The sequence below is a fragment of the Pezoporus flaviventris genome, unplaced genomic scaffold (genome assembly GCF_033815535.1).
Source record: "Pezoporus flaviventris isolate CSIRO_AGI_PZ_B2104156 unplaced genomic scaffold, CSIRO_AGI_Pfla_v1 ptg000031l, whole genome shotgun sequence".
NCBI lineage: Eukaryota > Metazoa > Chordata > Aves > Psittaciformes > Psittacidae > Pezoporus > Pezoporus flaviventris.
In genome coordinates this window covers 27,876,635-27,895,650 of record NW_026892579.1, presented here as the reverse complement: position 1 = coordinate 27,895,650, position 19,016 = coordinate 27,876,635, and the positions used below count along the sequence as shown (strand labels likewise).

The 19,016-nt window shown below is 36.3% G+C and overlaps 1 protein-coding gene across 1 annotated transcript in view; it reads right to left on the bottom strand.

Annotated features, from left to right (window-relative positions):
- Window positions 1-19,016, bottom strand: part of EYS (eyes shut homolog) — an 828,128-nt gene that overhangs the window by 341,089 nt on the left and 468,023 nt on the right. The window contains exons 30-31 of the mRNA XM_061460547.1: window positions 18,370-18,494; window positions 14,584-14,833 (exon numbers count right to left, since the gene is read on the bottom strand). Coding sequence (XP_061316531.1) covers window positions 14,584-14,833; window positions 18,370-18,494 — 375 coding nt within the window. The remainder of the gene's footprint in view (window positions 1-14,583; window positions 14,834-18,369; window positions 18,495-19,016) is intronic.

Here is a 19,016-nt window from a genome sequence, read left to right as displayed (position 1 = left end):
GCTTTCTGTGGACTAGAATCTGCAAGTCACACCACAGTAAAATCAATTTCATGACCGGGAGCATTACACCCTTAGCAATTGCTTGTAGGATTATACGGAAATTTTGCTTTCCTATGAAATGCACAGATACATAAAACACGTGTGTGTATGTATATATATGTATATAAGTGTATATACTTTTAATCAGTCTTATAACACTAAGGAGTACAAGAGATCCCTTTCCTTTCTGATGAGAGTTCTGCTAATGAACTGGAAGTCATATCTCTTCTCAGCACTATAAGATCATTGTTTATATCTGGTGTCATGGGTATGGTCCAGAGCAAACAGGCTTGAAAAAAACAAAACCAGGGACTAAAAATAAAACTTAATAAATTTTTTATGCTTATTAGAAGAAAGACTGCCCGGAAAGAAAACTCACTCTCTGAATATTATTTCTTTACCAGATGGGAACTGGCAAGTTTAAAAGTATATTGTAAATAATCACATCAATTCGAATAAGTCCCTATTTCTGTGGCTTCAGAAAAATGTTCAATCATCTATTAAATAAAAGCCACACTTGTGCACACAAGTGTACCATTTACCTTCAACTCTAGGTCAATAATTATTTGAGTGAAGTTAGCTAGTTACAAATAAACATAATTTTTAAAAGAGACTTGACTGCAATATTATTTATAGTTGGGAAACAGCAGATCACAGTATGTATATACTTTTCAATGCTTTCTGTGCCTTTACAGACTCTATTATTAGTGCTGATGGAATAGTTTCAAGCTAGCAGTTATTGACATTAATTCAGAAATGTTTATTATAATCCTGTTTTTTTTAGTTCAGTGTAAATATTCAATTTTTATTTATATTAGAAAATGTGTCTTTTTGTAAAAGTAGTTAAAAAATAAGTGATTATTAAGTCATCAATGATTAGGCTTGTATATTCATTTAAATATGGTAGTACACAAATTTTAAACTGTTCTTAGCTTTTCTAACACACCAACATGCCAGTTCACCTGGATAACCTTGAGAAGTCTGTATTAAATGAACTGGATATGTTAATTCACCCAGATGTCCATTTCTGCACTGCAGTAATTTGCCTTCAAGAACAACTTACTTTTTGAACTTACAATTTTTAGTGTTTCTTTGTATTTGTAAGATCAAAATGCACCTAGTACAGCAAGTTTATCAATCAAGACTGCATACATCTCTCCTAAGTAACTCAAGTCAAAAAACAGTCAAACTGATAAACTAATAGGACTTCTATTTAGCCACAGTCCACTCTTGGCATCTTGCGATTTCTAAGAATATCTAAACTACCTGTGAACTCCTTTTTGCCCAGAGAACTCAGAGCTCTCTGTTAGGAGTCTATGTTCTTTACACACTTCCTAGACAGTTTGAAACCTCTGGAGTAGCCTGTAAGAAAACTAACATATTCATGGCAAAAATTATTTCCCTACATCCTTAGCCAGTCTCACCTGCCAAATTCACAATACATTTTTTGATCAAAGTCCATGGCAGAAATATCAAGCATTCCACATGCAGTGCTTCCCTTCATGAGAGAATCCATGACTTTCCTTGCCACAGCTGGGTTTAGTGAGGACCCTGACTCTCTGGCCCGTGTTTTCATTGAAGACATGCTAGTGAGAGTTCTTCCTTCTCCCCACATGATACTAATCCTCAGACCACTTATGGATAGATCATGCAGTTTAGTCTGCACTTCACCTTCACTACAAAGCTCAGTAGAACTGGAAATAGATTTCCTCCTCCAGGGTTTACTGAAAATTTGTTCTCATTAACAGAGAAAGAGAACTTTAAAAGAATCAGAGATGAAAAGTCTTGTAGCAAAAGAACACTTCTTTCTCAGGCAAGGCAAAGGAAGGCAAGGGAAAGGAAGGGAAAGCCTCAAGTCCTAACACTGTATTTTCAGAAATGACTGTAGCTGTCTCTACATGTGGGTAGACTTTAAGATTTGACATATACTCAGAAAAAAAAATCTAGATTTCCTTCCCCACCACCAGTAATTTTAGCTCCCTCTTGTTTCAAATTCCACTTTCCTTAGAGTGCTGTTATATTAAAGCATAAAAGCAATTAAATTCTTCTCACCAACAAAAGAATATTATTTTTGCCAATATTTACAAAGATAAATATAGCCAAAGTAATAAAAAAGTGTTAAGCAAAATTCCATCCTTTTCAGAAAAAGATGTAGTATATGCACAGTATTGGAGGTAGAACTACTTTATACTTCATAATCCTAGTTTGAAGTATAATGATATTTAGACTTTTCTCCAGTATCCCCACCCTTATGTAAAGTTTAAGTAGCTGCATGCATAAAAAATTAATGTTACCAAGGAAATGATTTCTAAAGAGAGAAGAGAAAAGCAGGGATGTAAATGATGGTATCTGTACACAAAAAAAAAGACAAAAGGAAATCAGAAAATTTGTTCTGCTTTTCCATGTCCTGCAATTTTTCAGATGTGATCTTTAAACCAAATCCACCAAAGATAATTTAGTCACTAAGTTTTCCTTTAAGAAATCCCAGTTATTTCATTGAAATAAGTATTTTTGGTATAAATTAAATACATTGTCAAATGTGCTATTGCACTTCACACGTTTACCACTCCCTTTTGCTTAATAGTTCTAAGAGATCATTAAGAAGACTGAATAAAACTGTGACTCGAATATTGCTGTTCTTTTAGGAACATCTAGTAGTCTCCAACAATTAAGGGGAAATGTTATATACTAGGATGTTTTCCAATAATCGGTGTATTCCCCAAATTAGGATAAAAACATCATTCAAACTAAAGACTAAGAAATCAGGAGAAACTGAGAATACTTGGTCCACAAAGTACATAAGGATACTCAAGCATTTAAGATCATGCTACTACCCATGGTTGAAATACTAAGTTGGAAGAGAACTGCTCTTCTGTGTAAGGAAAAATATTCTGATTCTTTCAATTCTACTTCCATCATGGAAAACAGGGCAGACTTTTAACTCATGTTTCTAAATTGAGTATGTTCAGCATGATTTATCCCCTCCAAACTTTCCTGATTCATTTACTGTGATACTGAATAAATTATGAATACTTCTAAACAAAATTATTCTCAAATTACTTTTTTAGAGTTAAGAGTACAAAAACTGCTCGTGATACACACAATGACTGAACTGCCATATGATGTTTTTTGATACTTTACAATGCAGTTTATTAGGTATTTGGAATATAAAACAGTTTGCTACAATGCAAATCATAATCTAAATAAGTATTACCAGCATTGCACCTGGACAGCTTGGAAGAAAAAAAAAAAGAGTTTCTGCAGTAAATTATGCCAAGAGACGCTAAACCACTTCTCCCCCTCTCCCCCCAGCAGAAAAAAAAGTGCTCAAGAGATGTACATTAAAACCTTTAGTTGGGTAGCAGCTATTTCCAGCCAATAAGAAGGGTAGAGCATTTTTCCTCTGATATATTCTTGACCTATTCAGGTATGCAAAAAAGGCATAACTCCAACACCTCTTCAGCTATCTTATTTGTCCTCTTATAGTAACAGGTGCTCATAATCAACTGTTTAGTTAACAGATACTGGCAAGGTATATAAAGATATTTAAGGTATCTTTAGCTTCTGAAGCAGAACAAAGATGAGTATTTGAGAAAATTTGCTCCAGCTCCGCAATGTGTATTTACTAACAGGGAAACTGTGTTGCATCTTTCTTTTCAATAATAAGAAAAAATAAAATAATTACTACGTATGACAGATTGCTGGCCAGGCCAAGTGAAGCCACAGGGCAGTTTACTGTGGCATAATCAGGCACAGTTATCTCAAGAGTATTGAGTAATCTGTTCAGTCTTTATGAAAACGTGACCCATGTGCCATTAAAGGAAAAAATAGGATTGGCTTATGAAGTCATTTTATGTATCCCATAACTGCACACAAAGATTTATTAGCTACCTGAAACAAGACAACCTTCCTGGTCAAAGGTCTTAAGGTGCATAATCCACTCTTGCTCACAAACATAAAAGCCTGTTAAAAATAGAGGTATTGAAAGGGTAAAATAGCGAGCATGCATGACACACAGTAGGAGCAATACTGCTTTACTCATAAGAAGTTATTGCCTCTTTTTTCCATCAGGGTAAATATGGGTATTTTTAGGATTAATACATTGGCAAAAACTGAAAAGAATCTGGAAAGAGTACAGGCACTCTAGTTTTCTTTGGGATCAATTACTTGCTGTAACATTTCAGGTCTTGCCCCTAAATATGTCACCCTGAATGCTCCCATATTCTTGATCAAGTTTCCTGCTTGATTCTTATCATTCATCACTTATTGTTTACCTCACTGTGCACCCACTTCTGTTTATCGTGTCCTGACCCTACAATGTCCCCTACCTTCCACCTCACATATTTCTCTCCTTTTCACCCTCCCCATCCTACAACTTCCTTCACTTGCAAACAGATATTACAGCACTTCAGAATATTTGTTTTCTTCTTTTACTTCAAAAGCACACTGCCCCATTACATCTTTACAGGTATGACTGAATTGAGAATAGAGCTGAGACTTATATTTAGCCAACAGTTCCTCTATCTTACTGTAATGTCTATGCAAGCAGAGATCCCAATCAAAAGAAAAGAGTTTCTTAGAATTCTTTTACTTATTATCTTTTCTTAGATGGATGAAGTCTGAGAATTCACATCATTTAAAGCTAAATACAGGTCAAGTTTGCACAGAGTTACTCAGAAATGCTATGGTTATTTGCAAGGAAAATCATACATCATCCACCCTTAATGTTTTTCTTTTTTCCCTTCAGTCTTACATGGGTGATAGCTGTCTGTCCTGGGTTCAGCAGTAGCAGTCATTTTTTTTCTCCTTAGTAGTTGGTGTAGTGCTGTGTTTTTGACTTTCAGCCTGGGAACAGTGCTGATAACATTGATGTTTTTAGTTACTGCTCAAATGTTTAGTCTGACCAAGGACTTTCTGAATATCATGCTCTGCCAAAGAGGAGGGGAAGCCGGGAGGAAGCAGAGACAGGGCACCTGACCCAAACTAGCCAAAGAGGTATTCCATACTTCAGCACGTCATGCCCAGGATGTAACTGAGAGTTACCTGGAAGGGCCAGTTCACTGCTTGGTCGGGCTGGGTATCAGTGGGTGGTACTGTATTATCTTCCCTTGTTATTTCCCTTATCATTATTATTATTGGAGGTAGCAGTAGTGGTTTGTGTTATACCTTAGTTACTGGACTGTTCTTATCTTGACTTGTGGGAGTTACATTCTTTTGATTCTCCTCCCTGTCCTTCCGGGAGCAGAGGCGGGGGAAGAAGAAGAGGGGGAGTGAGTGAGCGGGCTGCGTGGGTTACTGACTGCACTTAAACCACGACCCTGTCATACTTTGGATTCATTGCACAATAGAATTTACATGCAGATGCCTTAGTCTGAATTATGTTTATCAGCTACAGGACTAGAGACCTTGCACTGTAATCCAGTGCATCCTTCCTATTGTCTCTTTGGTCCAGATTCCAGTGACTACTATCTGAACTTATCACTGCTGGTGAGCAGTTACTCACTGGAGGGAATCACACAGGAACCTCTTTATTTCCTCCACTAAGCTGAAAAAAACAATTGAAATGGCAGCGTTTACACTTCCAGAAAACTGCTAAATCATCCCCAAGGATTATTTAAGTCCATGGCATGTAACAGTATCTCTGAAGAGGAATCTGTGCATTTGCGATGCACCTCATAGTATACCAAATAATATTTTAAAAAAAAAAATAATGAGAAACCTTTGTTATTTTAAACCACAGATGTTGATTATTATGATTTATTTTGGCCACATTCAACATACGGCTTTAAAAGTAAAGCAAAAGTAAATTCAGTAATTGCACTAACTGCTCTAAAATATAAATGTAAAATGCCAGCTGCATGGAATTCTTCATAACTTTTATTTGGTTTACTTCAAAGAAAAATAAATCAGATATTTTTAGGCTCCTCAGAGCCCACAGCAAAAATGACATTTTAAGATACTGAAACGCTACCCTTGGCTATGCTGATGAATGTTAGTGTGAATGATATATAGATTGGTCAGTTCAAAAATCTACAAAATAAACCAACATATTCACAGCCTTAACATAGAATGCTGATATTATTTAACAAAAACAGAGAAGTCTTCTGAATTACTGGGAAAACAATAGCTTCCCTAAGCCAGAAATACTTGTTCTATTCCACTTACTTCCCGACACCCCCCCCCCCCCCCCGTTTTATTTTTAATCATATGGAAGTGAACTATGCCTGTAGAAAGTTCCTTAGAGTACTGTCTTTCAAAGATGGAAGACATTATTTGTCTTCTGTCAGTTCCAGGAGTAGATGCTACCCATAGATCCCACTGGCTTTGAAACTCCAAATGACAGAAGCTGACTGTCATACAGTTCTCAGGATGGCTTCTATATACCTGACACTCAAAATCTGCTATCACTGATATCAAAGCCAAGAGGTTTATTCCCAAAATCTATGGGAAGGAGAAAGTCAGTATACTTTACTGTCAGATATTACACAATGCTATGAACTAGTTTCTCATGGTAGATTTTAAAATTGTTAGCAAAAATGTTATCTGAATATAATTCTGTTACATTTTTTTGAAGTTTATATTCTTATGGTTATTATGTCAGATGATAACACAGAAAATACAGTGAAAAAATAAAAGTAAAATATTTATGAAATGAAAATTAAGTGACCTAATTTAATAGGCAAGCTTAATTGATCTTAGTTTCATTTGACCAAGAGCTCATATATAATTAATGAAAATGTGAAGGATTTCTACTTTGCTAGGAACCTGAAATTATTAACATAGTAGATGGGTCTACAAGAAATCTGGAGAAGGGCTTTTTACAAGGCCATGTAGTGACAGGACAAGGGGAAATGGTTTTAAAACAAAAGAGGGTAGATTAACGTTGGATATTAGGAAGACATTCCTTTCTATGAAGGTTGTGAGACACTGGAACAGAGAAGTTGTGGCTACCTCATCCTTACAAGAGTGTTCAAAGCTGGGTTGGGTGGAGTGTTAGAGTTCTGAGCAAGCTGGTCTCGTGGAAGGTGCCCCTGCCCATGGCAGTGGGTTGGAACTGGATGATATTTAAGGTCCCTTCCAAATCTAACCACTCTGTGGAATTCCAAATTTTGATTTCTGACTCCCATCCAATTATTAAAGATTCCTAAATTAGTTAAATTCTCCTAGAAGAAATGAAAATTCAGAGCTCTCATTTTTTTTACACTCTGTTTTTCATAATAATGTAATGCTCCTCCATCTTTCTCCTCAATCAGGTTCTATTGAATCATGCGAAATAGTGTGTGCCAAGGTTTCTGAAAAATGTTGAAATTATGTGACACCTTTGCCTTCTAATTCTGTTTTATCATATTGTGTCCATTACATTCACTAGATCTGCCATCACTCTCATGATTCCTTTAAACTCTGTCTTCTCTCAGTTTGTCAGCCTATTTTAGTTTCTCTGTTCCCAATATCTGTAATCATATGCTGATTTAAATGTGTCTTGCTACATCTGCTATATCAAGGAAGGAAATACTTTTAACATCATTAAGATGCCAGCTATGTAAGTTAGCATGGAATTTCATGCAAAGTGACTGCATTGAACCCTGATCCAGTATTTGCACTATATCTGTAACTGCTAGAAGCTTGAATCTGGCAACTTTCCAGACCTTTTTCACAAGCAGTCATTCTCTCCAGTGATCTGATTAAGAACACACAAAGTGTTAATGCAAACCTGACCTGCTTCTGCTTTTATTTAAGTGCCACCTGCTGCCCTGCAAACAAAAGGATTTTGATAGCCTGTAACTTTAAAGTGTGTTTTTTACTCTGATTGCTTCATACTCAGACTTCATGGCAAGTAAGATGTATAGGAAAATCTGTGGGAATTCTATATATGTAAGCGCCGCAGCTAGAAGGAGGTAAAAAGTATACATAACTTTTTTACTTTCTAAGTTTCTATACTAGAATGAAAATGAGTACATGGGAAATGGTTAGTGACCTGCTACATCACTTAGACATACAGAAGTCTATGGGGCTGAATGGGATCCGCACAGGAGTACTGAGGGAGCTGGCAGAAGTGCTCACCAAGCTATTTTCAATCATTTATCAGCAGCCCTAGCTAACTTGGAGGTCACAGTTGACTGGAAGTTAGCAAATGTGACACCTATCTAGAAGAAGGTGCCTAGAAGAAGGTATCTAGAAGAAGGGCCAGAAGGAGGGTCCAGGGAACTACAGGCATATCAGTCTGACCTCATTGCTTGGAAGATTATGAAGCAGATCATCTTGAGCACCTCACAACCCTCACAGTGAAGAATCTCTAATATCTCATCTAAATGTACATGTTTAAAGTCATGCCCCCTTGTCCTACCCCTACATGCCCTTTTAAACTCTCCAGATTTCTCATAGCCCCCTCTAGGCACTAGAAGGCTGCTTTACTGTGTCCCTGGAGCCTTCTATTCTTCATGCTGAACAAACTCAACTCTGTCAGCTTCAGACAACTTGACCTCATGAGTGTAGGTGCAGTATCAGGAGGCACTTCTGACAGCAAGAATTTGATCCGTCTACTTATGCATGCATATTGAGAATGAAATCTACATGGACAAGTGTTCACAGGAAAAAAAAACACCTGTTATTCTATGCCAAAAAATCATGTTTTACTTGACTTTTGGCACCTTTATACTTATCTTCCATAGTTTAGAATCCTTTTTAATTTTTCTATGTGAATGAAGTCAATGGTATAAAACCATTTTTCCTACACAACCCCTCAAGCAAAGAATGAAAAGCAATTCTCTCTCTCCTTGGTTTGATGGATATTCATTTTGTAGAAAGCATTTTTATAAAAGAACATAATAGTAACACAGTCCAAACCAATCTATATTCTTTAATGTTTAATTCTAGAATTCACAGTTTTGTGTGCTCTTCTAATTCTCTATTTCTAAAATAGCTCTCATGTTCTTACAAAAAAGATCTTACTGTCTAAAAAACAATGTAGCCATCGTCTGTCTCATTTTGGAATTAATTATATATATATAATTAATATATATATATTATATTAATTATATATATATAATTAATTATATTATATATAAAAATGACTCTCTCAAGGGATAAAAATACATTTTTTCTATACCTATTTTACATTTAAAATGTTAATAATTATATACTGTAACATAGAGATACCATCTGAATTTATATGTAAGTATGATGAAAGCTACACCTGAAATCCTGAAAACTTTACTGTACTGAAGTGAAACTGTTCAGTTGCTGATTGCCTGCCAGCATTATAGGAGCCTCCAACCTGCTTCTATATTGATCTAGTAGCCTATGTGGCAGAACATGAAGAATAACCATCTGCGTCAGGTACAGCAGCAGGTGCTATATTCATTGAACAGGCTGCTTCCTGATTACAATAAATCTTTTTGAAGCACCTGGTAACCTTGACAGACACTTTTATCTTTGTATAAAGACACCCCACCACCTCAAAAACATGTCTGAATAGAAATGAGAAACTCAAGAGATAACATCAGTTCATAAAGGCCAGAAACTGAAGCTACTGCAGATATACTGTGAAGTCTAGGTAAGACAGTATTTAGATTCATGAGGAATTCCTTATCATACACAGGCAGCAGTCTGCTGATTTAGTGTGTTTCAGTACAATATTGCTAATGTCATTGCAAGGCAGAACTTAAAGTAGGATAACAGGTATGTAAAGATAAATGCTTTGTCACTAACATTTTACAGATTTCTGTTTGCACAGACAAGGCTTGTGCAGACAAACCAAGTAAGATAACTCACCACTAGAAGATTTAAATAATGATGAGCTTTCAGGGTATCTGTCAGGAGGTTTACATCCAAAGTTTTTGTAGGAAGATGATATACATCAATAATACTTGACCAGATTGTTTTTTTTAAAATATTTCAAGTGTCTCATCTGTATTTATTAGTAGATGTATTTTTGAACTCAGAACTACTATTTATTATGTGTGTTAAAAGTAATTCTTGAGATAAACTACTCAGCTGAATGTTTAAGAAAGTACTCTGACTTAATGAATGATATATCTCTGTAACTGGACCATGCAGTTTTGTCTCCAGTAATTGCTGAATTTCTTCAGTTGTCACGTGCTCAATAGTAGTTAATAATTTTGTCAAGTCAACATTTTTTTCTTTAAAGGACATACCTGATGAAAATTAAGATTATAAAGAGATAGTCTTTAAAGGAAAAATAGTTTGACAATATGAATAAAACCATGGAAAATTAGTATGTGGTTCTTGTGAAGGAAAAGGCAGAATAGAGAGTTGTATCAGAGATGTGTGTGTGTATTTCCTGCAGTGGGATGCAAGGATGAAGTCATGTGAACTCCAGTGATGTTATTTTGCTAGATGAAGAACATAAATACCCAGAAGTAATAGCAGGAGCTCCCATTAGCGTGTACCAGGTGGTTAATATCACTGAGTTAATCCAAAATATCTCATAAAGTTGAAACTGTTTGCTATGCAGAACTTGGTCTGAGAATTCATCAATTTTATTCCAGTCATAGAAAATGCTGCACATATTTGGCTTAACTCACTTAAAGAATCAGCAGACTGTGATTTGATGTTTGTGAGTATCTGGCTGATGAAAGAAGCAGTAATAGATATTTACTAGGAAGAGATGTTTTGCATTTGAGTTTCATGACTAACTGAGGAAAGATATCTGGTTTTATATGTATATATTAGTAGAGGAATGAGAAATTATTGGAGGATTTTGTAATCTGCACTATTCTGATACTGAAAAAACATCTGACAATTTCCAGGAGCTTCTTGAGACAACCTTGAGAGAACTGAAGCTGCACTTGTAGAATCAGTTGTAAACTGTAACCCATATGAGAGTAGTGACTTGCTATTTAATTCTATTTCAGCCCTTGGTATATTACTAATTTCTGAACTCATATCTGTGGCAGATAAACAACAGTCTAGTGTTCCTGTAATGATGATACTTGTGTAGGAAAAGTGTCATTAAGGAACTACTGATAAATGAGATTGTATCATAATTATGCTTTGGGAGAGGTACTGACCTTAAATCTATAGAATTATCAGTAGCCATGTATGGTACAGGCGTGATATTAAACTTTATTTTTACTGAGACCTTAACAGGTGAACTAAGAAAAAGTGTGAAGAGAGAACACCTGTTGATCTTGTTATCCTGCATACAGCTGAAGACTTTCCAGTGGCAGTTAGTCCTCCTAGTCCATAGCTCAGTTTAGCCAAATCAGTGGTCAGAAGTGTCGCCCCGTTGAAAATATCTGCCCGTTTTAGGCCTTTAAGGATAAGAATGTAGAAAAAAACCCCAACCAACAAAACAAAAACATGTAAGAGAAAGAAAAAAAATAACTAACTTCAGCCCTAGACTGACTCTGCAGCAAATTACATGGCCACCAAAACCTCACTCAGTCTTACCAAAGTATTATATAGCAAACAAGTACCACTCTGGAAATCATATTATTAATAAAAGTGTAAAAGCAGTTTTAGTGACCTCATGAGTGAAGTAAATGCAAATCTCCCATTATTCATATTCTGTATGAGGGCCAAAATCAGAACAAGTGGCACTGCTCAGAAGTATTAGATTTTCTAACTCAAACTGCTAGTATGAATCAATATAAAAAGGAATGAATTACAAATATTACCCATTGAGAACATCAGCAAACGAACTGATGTGATATTCTGGAAGATATACAGATGTAACTGCATTTTCTAACTGCTTTTCACTGTGTCATTACTTACATCAAGAAGGAATATTACCTATTAAGAATGCAACAAAAGCTTAGAATCATAGAATAGCAAGTTGGAAGGGACCTCAAGGATCACCTAGTCCAACCTTTCTTGGCAAGAACACAGTCTAGACAAGATGGCCCAGCTGAACACAGTATTTCAGGCGTGGCCTGACAGGTGCTGAGTAGAGCAAATGGCTTCTTTATCTCTGCTGGTGATGCCTTTGTTGATGTAACCCAGATTCCTGTCGGCTTTCTTTGCCACAGCTTCACACTGTTCACTCATACTGAGCTTGCTGTCCACCAGGGCCCCCAGGTCTCTTTCCACAGAGCTGGTCCCCAGAGGGGAAGATCCCAGCCTGTGCTGTATTCTTGCTTTGTGTTTACCCATGTGCAAGACATTACACTTGTCCTTGCTGAACTTCATCAAGTTCTTGTTAGCTCACTCTTCCAGCCTATCCATGTCTTCCTGCAGGGTAGTTCTCCCAAAGTGTCCACTTCACTCAGTTTGGTATCATTGGCAAACTTGGTCAGGTTATATTTGATCTCATCTTCCAGATCATTTATGAAGATACTGAACAGTTCTGAGTCCAGTGTTGATCCCTGGGGAATCCCTCAGGTTCAAACTGGCACGTTGCCAGTTTGAAAAGGAGCTATTCACCACTACCCTCTGGGTGCGACTAGTCAGTCAGTTCCCCACCGATCATACAGACCACTTAAGACCATAATGTGTCAGTTTCTCTAGGAGTAGTCTGTGAAAAACCCTATTGAAAGCCCTGGAGAAATCCAGGTATACAATGTCTACCACTTGCCCCACATCAGCTGGGGACACTATTGTAGAAGGTGATCAGGTTTGTCAAGCATGATTTTCCCCTTGTGAATCCATGCTATTTTTCCCAATCACATGCTTCATTTGATTAGTGATAACCTGCAGGAGATTCATTCCATAACTTTCCCAGAGACTTAAGTAAGACTGATAGACCAATAATTTCCTGGATCCTCCTTTGAGCCCTTTTTGTAGACGAAGGTGACATTTGCCTTCTTCCAGTCTTTCTGGGACGTCCCCCAATCTCCATGACTTCTCAAAGATTGCAGAAAGCCAGCTCTCTTACACCCTTGGGTGCAAATTGTCAGGGCCCATAAATTTGTAGGGGTCAAGCTTCTGTAACACTTCACATACCAACTCTTCTTTCACTGACAGTGGGTCTGTGTTTTCATCAGCCTGGATTTTTGTTCCCAAGGCCTAGGGCTCAACAGTGCTGGTAAAGATAGAGGTGAAGAAAGTGTTGAGAACTTCTGCCTTTTCAGTGTTGTTGATGACTTTCACATCTCCTGCTTAACAGTGGGCCAGTACTTCCCTTCTGTTTCTGCTTGCTGTTTATGTACCTGAAGAATCCTTTCTTGTAGTTTTTGACATATCTGGCCAATTTCAATTCAGGAAGAGCTTTTGCTTTTCTGTGTCTCTGCACCCCGTGTCAATACCCTTGTAGTTCTCAATGGGTATTTGCCCACTTTCCCATCTCTGGTATCCTGATATTTTGGTTTTGGGCAGGCTCAAGCTCACAGCTAGGCCAAGGGGGTCTCTGACCTGTGAAGGTTCCTTCCAACCCAAACTATTCTATGATTCTGATTCTTGTTCCACCTTCTTCCCTCACCTTCAAAGGGCATTAACTGTTTTTTGTGCTTCCAGGAGTGTTCTTGAAAAACTCCTGGTACTCTCTAGCTCCTTGATCCTCCATAGAAGCTTCCCATGGAATCCCTCCCAGCTGAGTGCTGTGCAAGCTGAAGTTAGCTCTTCTAAAATCTAAGAACTCTGTTTTATTACTAACCTTCAGCATGCTCAGCTAGATCCCAAACTCCACAATATTATGCTCACTGCAGCCAAGGCTGACACTAATCAATATATTACACGGTAGGTTTTCTTGATTTGTGAGTAGCAAGTCCAACAGTGCCTCATTTCTACTTGACACATATGTATATCTCCAAAAGACTAGTCTGTGCAGAAATCAAGCATTAAGTAAAACTCATTTACCCAAATTAAAAAAAAAAAAAAACAGTACTCCTGGCTTATTTCTTACACAAATAATTACTTGGAAAGAGTATATAAGCAAACACTTCCGAAACTGTAAAGAGGGCACCTTACACACATGCTATCTGTACAGTACTAGCTTTAATAAAATGAACAGGCCACAATCTTCAAAACACAATGTTGCACTTGTGTTAGTGTTGACTTTTCTTCAAATATTTTAGAAATAACAGGATAGGAGTTTTTTGGGCTTCCCAAAAACATCACTATAAACAGTTCAGAGTGGCAGAGATGTTGAGAGGCTTGTTGCAGATATTTTTAGTGAAAAAACTGTCTAGATGCACAGAAAAGGAAGCACTGAGAAAACCTGTGAAGTAGGAAAGGAAAATCAAGTCTCCATGGAGTAAGGCAAATTATCTTTCTGCTGCTGACTAGCCAAGGAAGAAGGAAAGATTGGCATTATGGTCAGAGATTGCTGAACACAATATGAGGCATATGAAATTGTACACTCTAGCAAAGCAAACTGAAAACCAAAATCAGAGAAAGTGCAGTTTTCCCTACTGGATGTGTAAGATGCTTGGGAAAACACTTTTGAGCAAAAAGAGTAATTTTCCAGTTACATATGAATGCAATTAAGAAAGCATGATGGATCAAATTAATGGAATAGAAGGTAATACAGGAAATAGAAAACAACATTCTTCAGAAAATATATTTTGAGTATTTTTGACATTAAAAAAGCACAAACAAGGAAAGAAAACTGACACATGCAATTACTCAAAAGCTCTTTCTACTTACCTTGGGACACTTCTTCTCTATGAAAATCAGGAGAAGAATGTTCAGACAAAAGTTCCATAGACACAGCCAGGGCTGATGAAAGGTCATTGTCTAAAATCTCATCAGGAAACACTTCAGCCACTTCAGTGACAGTTTTCTTGCTTTGGGGGATAGGTAAACAGGTGATACTGTTTATTCCATCAACACAAAGAAACCCAGTGGAGCAGGACTGTATAAGACAATCATTGTAATTAAGCTCACAGCTTCGTCCCTGAAAGAGAATTTTCAAAAAGCCGTTTTTAAAGGCAATTTGCATTTCATAGTTACATTAGTTCAAATTATCACTTCCTCTTCACTTTAAAATGCTGTTTGGTTATATTAAGCTTTCCACATTTTTGAAAGCAAATCTAATCATGTGGAAAATATTGCTTTACTAATTTTATGGTATAGTTGTATACTTTAAATTTTAACTGACATTTTGACCCTATTATAAATTACCAATATAAATATTTTTTCCACGGATTTATAATGGCAAAATATTAAAGATATTATTGTCACCAGTAATAAAAAGTGGTTAAAATAATCATCTGCAGTTAACATGTAGTTATACAGAAAATTTTGTACCGTAGACTTGGCTGTCCAAAAGCCTGTGGTTTGTTCTGATTGTCAACGCTTTCTTTTTGTGCACTGAAGCTCAGTATTTGTTGCCTGTTGTCAACAAATCTTCAGACAGAACCTTGCTAATACATTAAGTTCACAGATACCTCTTGGAAAAGTAAAAAACATGTAGTGGCAGTCTCAAATTTGATCTGGTACTCACTTTTTATTTTTTATCAACACTAACAATTCATGGAAAGCCTGAAATATCCTTCCTAGTAATAAATTAAAAATGTTTTATTCAGTGGCTTGTAAAAGAGACAAGAAATACTGCATTTTTAATAGCAATAAGTACATGAATTAACACATTCTTGAAGTGTGAAATAAACACATTCTGAAGCCAGACCTGCATTCATTTTATTTTCACTTCTGTTGTAATGACCTAATGGGTTATGTGAAGAGATACAGCTAACTCAGCTAACCTAGAAGGTTCCTACATATCTGGATAGCTATTTACAATATGCATGGTCTCATCCCGAGACGTGCATCTCTGACAACATATCATCATGATACAGTTTCTGACTGAAGCTTCTCCTACAGCTGGGGCACATGTAAGAAAATTCAAGTAAATTATGTAGGGCTCAATAAGTGCTCATTGCACTCTTCCCTCAAACAAAATGCTTAAATAGTCTCTCTTGGCTACCTGGCTTGATATTCAAACAAAACTTGAACAAGTTACATTTTCTTAGATCTCTATCAACTCTATTAAATTCATTTATAATGTTGGGAAATAATAGGAGGTGCAAGAGAGAAAGACAAAAATACAAACAGAGAAAATCAAATTATTCTTCTTATAAGTAGTTTAAATCATTCAGTCTTTAAAATGGAAGAGGTTAAATTGACGTGTTTTGAATGATTTAGATATATCCATGCCTGTTTCAATCAAGTTCTTAATTTGTTTTGGCAAGCAGATGAGCTATCTGGTATATTCATGGCATCTTATAAAATCACTCACTGTACCAGTATTCCAAAAAGCATGAAGGAACAGAAGGGCAATTCATATGTCATCTTCCCACTGAATGATAAAAACACTTTTCTTCCTTGATCTATTTTAATTCCACACATAGCACAAATGATCAATTTGAGTAATATTTCTGTCTAATATTTTTTTTAATCCTATAAAACTTGTTTTATTCTGACTTTCCCTATGACTTATTAGTGCGATTTTATTACTTTTACATGTAATGGTGAAGAGCATTTCATTAAGATTTTCTGACTCATAGAAACAAAGCAGATGTGGATAACCTCTGCTGTGTGTGAAGGGTACATTAAATAGTCATAAATAAATTTGACACCTTTGAAAGTCTGTCTGTAAATGCTTTAACAACTTTCATGCAGGTAGATCATAGAATCATAGAATCGTATAACTGTTTAGGTTGTGCAGATTTGCACTTAAAATTATGCATAGCTGTTTCATTTTAAAAGTAAACATCTATCCTATATACCACTGGCTACGCTTTCCCTCTCAAAATTTATGAGAAACTTCATGATCCATACTTTATAATCCATACTTCAGATAGTATCACATACATAGACTACAGAAGATTTACTTTACACACACTGTAGCTGAAGCTCCTTGAATACTTACTTCTGTGGGAGGTCCACTATTTCCTCCTCACACTTACCCAATACTTAGGAGCCAGAATCCATTAAGGGCCTACCAAATACACATTTTAGGATGTTTAATCCCTCTGATGGTTCCTCTCTGATGGTTTTATTTGATGTTCAGAAGATTTTTTGAGGTGAGAAATTAATATGAAAAAACATAGTACAATTCATCTTCTGCTTAGACCTGCTTTGTGATCATAGAGTTGCCTGGCAGTACTTGGAAGAACCTTTTGAATGGTTAACATGGTCACTTGTCTTGCTTTGCTATCCTTTTTCAGGTACTATGGAACTCAATCCCTTGCCTGTAAGCTCATTGCCTCTGCCTACCTTGCTGCTATCCTTGGCTTCTGGCCTATCTTTGCTTCTGAAGCAGCCCACTTGACACTTGTGCTCCTTGACATGTGCTAGTATGTACTGGAGATCTCCTTGAGGGAACGTGTGTGGGACAGAGATTAATGGTGCCTGAGAAGAACTGAAGACAGAAGGTTTTTTCTGCTTTTCAGAATTAATTTTTTTTTACCATTTTATTGCTTTTTTTAGTTTTTCCCTCATTGACTGTAAATAATCTTCTGCTGTAGAAAGAAGCCCTGAAACCAGCTAATGTCTGAAAAGTTACTTTTTCTTGACTTGACTGCAGAGATATATGAAAGGGAATCTGAATCTTACTTGCAATAACCTGCTCCTTCTATTTTACAGCTGTAGATGCACCAAATAAATTGTCAACATTTATAAAGAAAAGGTACTCAATAACAGTTTCAAACTTAGAGTTGTAGAGATAAGAATTATTGAAATAAGAAAAAAAAACTAAAATCATATTCTCCTTTTTTCTCCTCATAACTAACCCCAAACTAACAAACAATACCAAAAAATGATGATATCAAAACTGAAGTGTGATGAGGTAAAGCACAAGCTAAAATTGTATGTACCAACTGCATGTCTTCAGCTACAGAAAGAGCTGGTAAAAAAAGATGGTGGCAGCATGGAATTTTCAACCTTACATGAATACAGCATTGCATTTAGTCATCCTCAAAGGATTCTTTTGGTATGCTGAACAGAGAGAATAAAACATAGCACCAAAGCCCAGAGTATCAAGCATAAAAAGGAACTATTTGATTTAGTTTCAGAGAACTTGTTTTCAAAGTATCTGTCTGCATGCAATAGTCTCAAGTATGAGTTATCTTAGTACTTAAAAATATTAATCAATATGTGAAATACAACCATTGATTTGTACGTATGATAAAATTAGTGTTTTTTTTAAATACTAACATAATTTTCTGACTCACAAAGCTATTACATGCGCACACTTTTTCACTTTTTTTGATATCAAATAGCTCTTTCTCTGGAATATTAGAGTTACTATTAATAAAAAACCAAACCAAACCAAAACAAAACAAAGAACAGTTACTAACATATTGTATTTTTCTGAAAAGCCAGGCTTTATCTGAGCAAGGTTAAAAAGGAAAAGGATTGTATATAGTGTTTTCTGTGCAACAATGAATAGTCAAGTTAAGGGAAGGACAAGAAAGAATGCCAGCATCTCACCACAAATCCTGCCTTGCAAAAACAGGAGTAACCAAAGCTGGGATCCTGCTGAACACAAATGCCATGTATGCAGGGGTTGGATATGCACTCATCGACATCCAGCTCACAATGAAGGCCTTCCCATCCTGTCAGAAAGGAAACAAAAAGCAATCAAAACAACAAAAAAAAACCCCAAACTAAGACTTATTACAATCCAAATCTATTTAAAAAATGCCAATTAAAAAAAACTGTAACTGTAATCAATTATTACATATAAATATGTATAAACATATAGCATAGGATGGCTTTAAACTGAAAGAAAGTAGATTTAGATTATTCGTTATGATGATGGTGAGACACTGGCATAGGTTGCCCAGAGAAGTTGTGGCAGCCCCATCCTTGGAAGTGTGGAAGGTGTCCTTGCCCATGGCAAGGGCGTTGGAACTAAATGATCTTTAAGGTCTCTTCCAACCTAAACCATTCTATGATCCTATGATTCTATCTATTAGGGAAATTAATGTTTGCCAACTTCTGTTTCTGTAGAGACGTAAGTAAGCAAACAAGAGTAAAAGCTGAATATATTCTTTCTTTACTGAATTAAGTGACTTGATGGGTCGACCTTTACCTACAGAATTATCTGTATTCTTACCTCTCTTGTGGCTAAGAAT